Source organism: Bos indicus x Bos taurus, chromosome 8 (assembly GCF_003369695.1).
Source record: "Bos indicus x Bos taurus breed Angus x Brahman F1 hybrid chromosome 8, Bos_hybrid_MaternalHap_v2.0, whole genome shotgun sequence".
NCBI lineage: Eukaryota > Metazoa > Chordata > Mammalia > Artiodactyla > Bovidae > Bos > Bos indicus x Bos taurus.
In genome coordinates, this window is record NC_040083.1 from 75,161,269 (window position 1) to 75,171,865 (window position 10,597).

Below are 10,597 nucleotides of genomic sequence, written 5' to 3' on the forward strand. Positions count from 1 at the left end.
CCAGAAACAGGGAGCTCACTACTCCCTGGAGAGCAGTCTTCTCCTTTAAGAGGAAGTTCCTCCCCCCGGGCCAGGCTTCTGTCTGCCTTCCGGGGGTAGTGGGTGGGTGCAGGGCTCGGGAAGGAGATATGATTCACCAACTGGGGGTTCCTGGGAGGATGGAAGCTTGGAGGAAGGTGTGGGACCACCGAGTTCAAGCTGAGATGAAGGACTCTCCGACCCATGCGACTGACCTCTGCCTCCAGGACAGGTTCAAGTACAACCCTCAGGGTGCCCTGTGGCCAGACTCACTGAAGCTCTTCGGCACCAGAAAAACAGCAGAGCAGGCAGAGAGCTATTTACACAATTGGCATACATTTTATTGTTTTTTTATAAAAGGCAAAAATACATGTGTTGAGTGGAGGATTAAAGGAGGGCAGACCATGGAGTCTCCCAATCCCCATCCCTGAAACTGTAACATCTACTACATATATGTATTAATACACATATATTAACATATATTTTTAAGAGCAAACATGAAATTGTGACCTGGACTTCACCCCCACTCCCCTCATGCCTCCACTGTGACATGAACACATCACTCTGCTGCTCCTTATTTATGAATAGACAGAGCTCCACAACTGGGCTACGGCCCCCTCCTCCTAGCCCTACTTATATTCCCACCCTACTGAAGCCTATAAGAGCCCCCTGAATAGAAGAAAGGGCAGACACACACATACTGAGAAATGCCTGTACCTGGACCCTCCTCCACATGGAGCCCCTGAAACGTTCTTTTCTCATTCACAGATAGACACCACACTTCCCCTCTCTTCCTCTGGACCCCCACCCAACTCCACCGACAGAATCTTTTCCACTCGGTCTTTTGCCCTGAATATCTGGAAAACCACGCACACGTACCTGCACACACACTCACACACCTGCTGCCTACTGTCTCCCTCTGGGAGATGAGGGGCTAGATCGGTCAGGCTCCCTGTGCCACCACCGCTTACAGGCTGAAGGTCCTGCTGGGTCCTATTTCCTTCAGGATGGAAAAGCCTGGAGGGGGCTGTCTAGTGGGAGGTGGTGGACAAGAAGCTTCCTAGTCCAGGAGGGGAGTCATGAAGAGGGCTTCTGGGGAGCAGCCCCTGCACAGTCAATGGACGCTCATGGGAGGGCGTGGGGGGTGCCCCCGCCCATTCACATCTGCTCCTTGTGCTTCACGTGGGACAACTTCACATTCTCCTCGTCGGTGGAGGGTGGGGGCGGCTCCAGGTGGCAGCCGATCATGAGCTGGTACACGAAGACACCGGCGATGGAACCCAGGAGCGGAGAGACAATGGGCACCCACCACCAGTGGCGGCCCGTCCTGGGGGCAGAGAGATGTGGTCAGGGGTGGGTGGGGCAGACCAAAGCAGAGAATGGGCTGGGGCACGCAGGTGGGGACTGCACTCACGTGAAGACTTCCGAGCCCCAGCCGGCAATGGCGGTGAAAAGGCGGGGGCCGAAGTCCCGGGCGGGGTTGACGGCGTAGCCAGAGTTGAAGCCCATTGAGGTACCGATGACCAAGACCACCAGGCCCACGGTGAAGGCCTCTAGGCCTCGGGGGACGGGGTTGTTGTAGGGGTCCACAATGGCCAGCACACACACGATGAGGGAGGCTGTGCCAATGAACTGGGGAGTGGGGAGAACACCATGAGGAGAGACCCCACCTTCCACCCTCTGGCTTCCCTCTAAGAGTCTTGGCATCTCCAGTGTCCTGCTCCTCAGGGCAGTGGTGCTAAGATTTTTGCTGGTTAACTAGCAGAGTCCTAGGAGTCTGCTCTAGACAGAGAGTCCTGTCCCCCAGCCAGCCCATGAGCAACCCAAGCCCCTCACCCAACCCCAGCCCATACCTGGTCGAAGAAGCCATTGACCATGTCCAAGTGTCCAGAGGGGTAGGTGGCAAAGATGCCAGCTGTGCCATTGGGGCCCGAAACAATAAGCTGGTTGTTGGCGAAGGCCCAGATCGCATCTGGTGACAGTTTAGATACCGCATGTGTGAGAGAGAGGCCTGAGCCCTGTCTTCCCCATCAAGCTGTGCCCACCCTCCCAGGGGTCTCAGGTGAGCGTAATCACTGCTTTATCACTCTGGAGATGGGGTGGGAAGATGGAGGGTGGAGGGCTTGACTCCACGGTTGCCCAGCTCATTTCTTTCCTCTCACGGCCCCAACCTGGGGCCTGTGCATGAATGAGTCATAAGCCCGGGGCCTGGGCAGGTCCCTGGTATTCGTCATGGAAAGGCCTGGTGCCAGTAGGTCAGTCCTAAGCCGAGGGAGGGGGTCGTGGAGGACAGCAGGGTGGGAATACTCACCGTAATACAACCCGAAGATAATTCCAGCGCCCAGGAAGGCTCCCAGAGTCTGAGCCAAGGTGTACACAGGCAGCTTGATCCAGGGCTCGCGCGCCAGGAAGCACATAGCAAATGTCACGGCAGGGTTCAGGTGGGCCCCTGGGCAGAGGCAGATGGGGCCTATTAGTCCCCGCCTGCCACAGTGGGGAGGCCAGGATCTCCCCCACCCACACTCCCCCTCTTTGACTCTGGTGAACAAGGATGCAGAGAAGGGTTTATTGCACAGAATGGTGGGTTGGACTATGTAGTAGACCCACTCTGCTAGTCTCTGATTCTGAGGTGAGAGTCGAAGTTTCTTACGTATCAAGTCCCTTCGTCACTCTTCTCTTTCAAGGGCCCACAGCTAGGGCATGGCTGTGCCCTGCCCTGTGAAGAACACTCCCGCCCCCACCCCATTCCCCAGTGGGACACCATGTTGGGTAGCTGGAGGGCTGATGGCTGAGGGTGGGGACAAGGCCTTACCAGAGACCTGGCCAGCAATAAGGATGCCTAGGGTCACGGCGAAGCCAAAGGCCAGGTTGATGGTGAGGAAACCACCGTGGGTGCCCCGGCTGAGCACGACCTGGGCCACAGAGCCACAGCCAAACATCTGTGTCAGGAAACAGAACAAAACAGGGAGAGTGAGGACCAATGACTCTCACTCCAGAGGAAAGGGATGAAGCCAGCCACCTCCCGCTGCCTTCGTGCGGAAACAGAAGCCCTTTCCTGGAATCAAACCCCTCCCCTCCTGCTGCAGTCATAAGCAGACAGGCCCTCCCAGCCCCAGGGTCCCAGCTCCACTCTAACAGGGTCCTGTGGAAGGGACTGGAAACAGAGTTTGCAACTGTGAGCCCAGAAGGTAGCGGAACCATCTCCATTGATTTGTCTCGATTCTCAATAAGAGCCAGGGGAAGGGGACACTCCCACCTGAGCAGTTCCTCCCCCAGCCCTTCAGGCCTGGTCCCTAGGGGTGGGACGGTTCTCACTCAGCCCCCACCTGCAGCTGCCTTTCTCTCTGCCCCAAAGAAGAGCTGGCAAGGAGAGGGCACAGAGAAAGGGCAGAGGCCGGAAGTTAGGCTGAATCCACTTCTCCTTAATCTGGGGTGTCAGAGCCCCTGGCCTCCCTCTCAGAACCCTCAGCTTCCCTGACACGTCCGTGACCCAGAGCCTCCTCTCTCCCCTCACCTTGACCTCCCTACCCTCAGAGGCCTAGGTTCCCCACCCAGATTTGGAGGTCCTAAAGACAGAGGTCTCTGTCTCCTCGCATTAGCCAGTCATGGACCCTCAGGCCAGTGCAAGTGGGGAGATTGGTTCTAAGCTTTCTGCCAGAAATGGGGGGATTCAAGAGGCTAAAGTCCCTGATGTCCTGCAAGTACAGAGCATGCTGTATGTCAGTTCCCCTTGTTCAGATATAAAAATGCTCCTGTGTATGTTTGCTAAGTCACTCAGTCGCGTCCAACTCTTTGCGACCCCATGGACCATAGCCCGCCAGGTTCCTCTGTCCATGGGATTCTTCAGGTAAGAATACTGGAGTGGGTTGCCATGCCCTCCTCCAGGGCATCTTCCCAATCCAGGGATCAAACCTGTGTCTCCAGCCACTCCTGCATTGGCAGGCAGATTCTTTATGGCTAAACCACCAGGAAGCCCCCAGAATGCTCCTGCACTAGCTGTAAAGAGCTATTACTCTGAGCCCCCGGGGGCCCCCCAAAGCTGCTCCAGCCCTGCCCCAGCTCTCCTTTCCCATCTCTGCATAACTAAATTCTGAGGCCTATTTAGCAGAAATTTTACAAGATCTGTGCTCAGGGCCCTTGTTCATTCTGATGGCTCCGTGTTCTGCTGCACTGGGTGGTTATGAATTTTGGTTATCACCCTTCAGGAGGACGAAGAGATAGGAAACCTGAGGCAGCAATGCAGGGCAAAGGTGGGCAGGCAGGTGAGAGCAAAGGTCCGAGATTGTAAGTATCTGTGTGTGTGCTGAAACAGGCATGTGAGGGTCTGGGGCACCCTGCCCAGCTTGGCAGGCCTTGGCCTCAGCTCCTTGCCTACCCGGGGCACAAACCTGGCTCCATCCCAAGAAGCCTTGGAGGGAGAAGCTGTCAGAGCCAGTTCCACCACCTTGAGACTAATCTTCCTCTTCCTCCTGCCTCCTTCTCCCTCTCCTCACCTTACTAGGTGCCCCAGAGAAAGGGGCTTCCCCAGCCTTAAAGCCAGCCCTGATTCTGACACTGCACGCCCTAGGTCCCCAACCCCCAGAGGGGTGCAGGCAAGCCCTCACCCACCACTCAGGGGTCTTCCCGGCCTGGCCCCTCCTCTTCAGGCACTGATACCCAATGCCTCTCAACCACCTGAGCCTGAAAGCCTTCACAAACATAACACCCTCCTTCTGTGGTCAGGGATAAGCCAAGTGATCCTGAGGCTCAGCTGGAGGCCCGACTGCTCCTTTAGGGGAAGGCAAACTGAGACTTAGGGAGAAGTTAGGGAGGTCCCTCTGTGAAAGGAAGACAATGTCCCCTGTCCTGGCTGCTCTCCAACAGGGGACTGGACTGTCAGTCAGATGGGGACGGGGGACACAAGGCTCTGGGCAGGGTGATGATAAGCACCTGTCCTATTCCCTCCTGGGAGAGAAGAGATACGGATGACTGGAAGGACCACTAGTCTGGGGGGTGGGGGCTGTGGATAAACAGCCCTACCTAGCTTCCTCCCTTCCTGTTTCTGGAAGCCAAAGGTGAGTCCCAGCTTTCCTCTCTCTATAGAACCTGCTCCACCACCACCACCCATGGTAGGGAGCCACCCAGCTCTCCTTCCCCCTAGTTAATCTCACTAGTCCACAGGGGGCTACCTAGGGTTGGAACTGGGGCATAAACGGAGTATCCCATCCCCTGCAATGAAGCAACTGAACCCAGAAGTAACCAAAAGGGAAACAGGTGTAACCACAAACATGGCCGAAAATCTGAGACTAACTGGGACAGGAAACGGAGCCCATAACTGATCTGTCTGCCAGGTCCAAGAAGTACAAACAGTCACCCAGAAACAACCCAGACTGAAACTCGCATGACCAGGGAGTCACTGGGACTGGGGAGTAACCCGTAGAGTAACTCAGATCCTGGAGACCCATGCACACCGGTGTGCTTGTGCACGGAAGCTGACCGCATCTGTCTGGGTAACTGTCCGGGAGTTGCCCAGCACTCAAGGATAGACGTTAGTGACTTCACGTCCCTTGTGCCTGGGGCAAAGCTGCCTTCCACAGCCTCTTATCTTCAGGATCTTCCTTCCTTCCTTGCTTGCTGTGTGCTTCATGGCCTCTGCCCTCTGCCCCCACCTGAAGCAAACTGTCTTCACATCAGGGGAACTTTTAGACTTTCTGAGGGTTAATTATTCATTAGGGGCCAGGCACTCAGGACCCAAATAACTCAATAGGGGCCCATTTGCCACTGCCCCCCACCAGCCTCCCCTGCCGGGGCTGGGACTCCAGGAACCTGTTGCACCCAGACAGGGCTGGAGGTCCCAGACTGCAGGGGTGACCAACTCCCGCAGCCTGTGGGCTGGCCCACTGGTGACAGGGTGAAGCTCAGAGCTGTCATTGGGGTGTAACAGCTGTCATTCTGGCAAGAGTCAGAGCTGTCACAGAGGGGGTTAGAGCTATAAGCAAAGAGGACCCTGGAGGGGGTCAAGGTGGGGGGCTGGGGGAGAGTGTCAGAGCTGAGAGAGGGGTCGAGGCTGTCTTAAACACAGCCCCTCAGTGAACAGAGGTACTGGGGAGGTGGGGCTGGCAAGAGGCTTCTGCGGGTCCCGCCACTCACCACGAGGATGAGGGTCCCCAGGCACTCAGCCAGCGCCTGGCGGAGCAGCCGGTAGCGGATGTGCAGCATCTCCCCGCAGCGGTTCACCAGCTCCTTCTGTCGACCCATGGCGGTGGCAGGCGACGGCGCTTCGGGCGGGCAGGCGAAAGGACGGCGGCGGCAGCAGAGTGGCCGCCAGCGCCGGGTGGCGCCCTTTTATAGAGCCGAAGGCACGTGCCCCGCCCGCCCGCAAGCAACCCCGCCCGCCCCGTCCGCGCCGGCCTCAAGGTGGGCGGCCGCCCCCACCGCTGAAGGGGCCGCTGGGTTGCGGGGGAGGCTGGTGAGGAAGGTAGAGGTACAGGGTGGGGTGAGGAGCCCTTAGGGCTAGGATTGCCCCCGGGAGAACTGCGGGATGATGGAGGCAGAGAGCCGATGCGGGGATGAAGGCACATACAGGACCAGGGCCACTGGGGAGAAAGGAACTGCGGAAGAGACCTCCCTGGCCCACTCACAGCGAGCCTCCCTGCCATCCCCACCACGGTGGGAGTGAGAGCAGACTCCCACCGAGTTAGGAAAGGAACTGGCCCCAGCTCATGGGCCTCCCATGGCTCAGACCATAAAGAATTCTCCTGCAATGCGGGAGACCTGGGTTCGATTCATGGGGTGGGACGATTCCCTGGAGGAGGGCATGACAACCCACTCCAGTATTGTTGCCTGGAGAATCCCATAGACAGAGGAGCCTGGCGGGCTACAGTCCATGGGGTTGCAAAGAGTCCAACAGGACTGAGCAACTAAGCACTAAACCATGGCTAGACGTCTCCTGTCTTCAGTTAGGGGCCTGGAGGGAGGAGACTGCAGTGGGGAGGGGGCAAGGGAGAAGAGACCCAGGTGGACACAGTCCAGACCTAGGTGGACTCACAGAACACATGGGCTGAGTTCCAGCCAGAGCTCAGGGGCCTTGCTTCTTGTCTGGTTAGTACATGTCACATGTTGCCTGTCCTGACAGCTCTGTTCTCAGTTGTGTCCACACATGACATCTCCCATGTGCTTGATCATACTTTTGGGGCATCATGGCTGTGCTCTTGGCAGTGGAACATGTCTGGGTTAACAGAGCTTGTCACACGTGCGTAGTATTGCACACGGCTCCAGGAGCCCAGCTGCAGTTGTCCAGACATGCCACCGGCCATATACTTGCCGGCAGGTTGAGTTCCAGCTGTTTTTAATCCTCTCCTCTCCCACCCTGGCTGATCCCTAGCCAGGGGCAAGTCTATTCCTTTGAGAGGTGAAGCTGTCTGAGTTGTGGGGGTGTCAGACCCATCAGAGGTGGGGGGTCATGGGGCAATCTTGCTCCCTGTGCTGCATCTAATAACTGGTGAGCTGAGGTCTGGTCACCTGGACCTGACTCCCACAGGACTGGCAGCAAATATGCCCTCACCCTGGTCTCTAAGGCAGCTTTGCCAGGGAGACCTCATTTCCAGAAGGGACTTAATCCAGGTAGGCTGGAGACCCTGGGGACTTGTCCTTTGAGCAGCGGCTGTCAGAAATGAGGGCTCCAGAGGTGACTCATGCCCAAAGAGATGGGGTTTAGCAACACACATAGAGTCACACGTGTCGTGCAGGCGTGCACACTCACTATACCCTGGGGCTGGCAGCCATATTCACCTATAGACCCTGAGGTTTGTTCATGCACTCCTGAGATGGCATTCCCATGAAAGCCTGGCCATAGGCTCACACAGATATGTAACCCCCACATGGGAGGTCTCCCAGGGCCCGTGGCCCAGAAAGAAGCACCCCGCCCCCTGAACCTCAAGGGCTGGGAGGCCCCATGGTGAATCAGGGAGCCATCACCCAGTGCCTGCCTGTGGCCCCACTGCCTATCCGTGACTCAAGACAAAACCCCAGAGTCCTGGTGCCAGAACCCAGAGTGTGGGAAGAGGGGAACACCCCCCCACCGGGCAGTCCTCTCTTCTCCCCACTCCTTGGTATGTTTCTCAGCCCCTCGCTGCCCCAGGTGGAGCTGCACAGGGCAGAACTGGCAAAGGGGCTCCTCAACGCTGAGAGAAAGTAGGGAACCCCAGCTCACAGCACCCTGTCCCCACCCCTGCCTGATCCCAGGCCTGCCAGCAGCCAAGCCCAGCCCAGAAACCAAAGCAGGGGAGTGAAACAGGGGACAGCTCTGCTCTCAGTGGGCAGAGCACCCTCCCCTCCCCATATACACATGTGTTTGCAGGTAGAGCACTGCCCTCCCCTCATTCACAAACATGTGTTTGCAGATAAAGTACCCTCCCCCCATACACACAACTGTTTGCAGGTAGAGCACTGCCCCCCCATGCTTACATGTGTTTGCTGTCAGTTCACATAGGTGTTCACGGTGCTCCACCTTGAGGGAGCAGGTTGCATATATAACTGTAGAATTGTGTATCTTGTAAGTAGTATCTGTTTACACGTGTGCACCTGTGTGTACTCACACATGTGTGTTTGTGCTCACCTGTAACTCTGGGCCTGCAGCTCATTGTAGAGCACGTTTGTGACCCCTTCTCCCCTAGTGGGTGCAGCCCCGTGTCGAGGCACACGGCTGGGCATGTGGAACAGGACCTGGATCCCAGTGCCCCCTGGTCACAAATCAGAGTCTCTGGTGGTCTAGTGGTTAAGAATCCGACTGCCAGTATAGGGGACAAGGGTTCGATTCCTGGTCCAGGAAGATCCCACATGCCCTGGAGCAACTGAGCCCGTGCACCACAACTACTGAGCCTGTGCTTTATAGACTGTGCTTGGCAACAAGAGAAGCCACCGCTATGAGAAGCCTGTGCACAGCAACAAAGAGTAGCCCCTGCTTACCGCAACTAGAGAAAGCCCATAGGCAGCAACAATGACCCAGAATAGCCATAAATAAATAAACAAAAAATCTTTAAAAAGCCCATCCTTCAGAATTATGACCCCATATACTCCCACCAAACTTGTTGCTGTCTATAACTGGTTTTTACACACGGGTCCACACACGTGTATGCAGCATGCACACGGGGATGGGTTAGAGTTGGAGCTGAGAAGGTATGGTCAGGGCTTCATGGTTCTTAGTGGAAGACGTCTTCTTCCTGAGAGGACCCTGTCTGGAAGAGGGAGAAGGATGCAATGCCTTCCAAGGGCCCCTAATTCCTGTCAGCCCTCCTTGGGTCATCTGGGGATAAGACGGGTCAGGGCCTGAGAATGCTTCTACAGAAGGCCCGGACTGTCTGGCCTCGAGTTTGAGGGGCAGAAGCAGACCTCATTGCACAGCTGGATGCAGGCAATGGGGGTCGTGGGGGGCTCATTCTCACTGTAGGCTATGAATGGCGCCCCCTGGAGGCAAAGAGCCCCTGGAGCTTGGCTCTTGGAGCTCTTCAGGAAGAGCCTGAGCTTGGTGAGACAGGCCCTGACCCTGAGTCATGCAGCTTATCCAGGCCCTCTGGGCTCCCTCCTGCTCTTCTGGAAGGAAAGCCAGGCTGAGTACAGGCTGTGAGCCAGCCCACCTGCTTGGGAGCTCCAGGACAAGGCACATGAGGAGGCCCCACCTACCCTCAAGGCATCTTGAGCAAGGTCTGTGTCTCACCTGGGCGGGAGGGCTGAGCCCAGGAAGGGGCCTCCGATTCACCCTGTGGGAGGCTGTGACTCCTTGAGGTCAGAGCTGGGGGAGTGGGTTCCCAGGCAAGGGAAGGGCTGAAGACTCAAGTCCCAGCCTGTTGGACCAGAGGGGCGAGCTAGGGCCCTGTAAGGGGGAGGGCCAGCACGCCCTTCATTTCCTACCCCCCAAACTCTTTTTGCCTGAAAGGGAGTAGCTTGAACCAACAGAGGAGACATGGGCCTTGCTGTCAGCAAGCAGAGAAGAGTGTAAACATAGAAAATAAATCACGCTACCTTCCCTCACAGCCTCCCTAAACCCCCTAACCTCTTCCCCTGCATTGGAGTGTGGTGAGGGGGGCGCAGACCAAAACAGACATACAGACATTTTTCAAGTATAGAAAGTACTTCCTCCAGTTTGCGAAAAACCCTCAGAGGTGAGTGTACAATCTCCCCTTCCACAAATGACAAAACTGACGTTTGGAGAGAAGTCGCCTGGTGACTCAGATGGTAAAGAATCCACCTGCAGTGTGGGAGACCCAGGTTCAATCCCTGAATTGGGAAGATCCCCTGGAGAAGGGACTGGCAACCCACTCCAGTATTCTTGCCTGGAGAACCCCATGGACAGACGAATCGGCAGGCTATAGTCCATTGGGGTCACAAAGAGTCAGACACTACTGAAGCAACTTAGCACGCATGCAAACACCTGCTAAGACCTCACTCAGCCGTTAAGTGTTGAGCTGGATACATCCCGCGGGGATGGGTAGGAGCCAGGAAGAGGGCAGGGAGGCCAGGGAGCCACAGGTCTCCCCATGCTTCAGCCTTGCGCCCCTCTCTTAGGCCACCGCTGGATGCTCTCCCTGCTTCTGAGTCTTGA

The 10,597-nt window shown here is 56.7% G+C and overlaps 1 protein-coding gene across 1 annotated transcript; it reads right to left on the reverse strand.

Annotated features, from left to right (window-relative positions):
• Positions 1-333: 333 nt before the first annotated feature.
• Positions 334-6,329, reverse strand: AQP3 (aquaporin 3 (Gill blood group)). Its single transcript, XM_027550016.1, has 6 exons — positions 6,148-6,329; positions 2,831-2,957; positions 2,330-2,467; positions 1,872-1,990; positions 1,433-1,650; positions 334-1,345 (listed from the first exon to the last, which is right to left on the reverse strand). Exons 1-6 carry the CDS (start codon positions 6,253-6,255, stop codon positions 1,177-1,179), a joined length of 879 nt encoding a protein of 292 aa, XP_027405817.1. The 5' UTR covers positions 6,256-6,329; the 3' UTR covers positions 334-1,176.
• Positions 6,330-10,597: the final 4,268 nt, after the last annotated feature.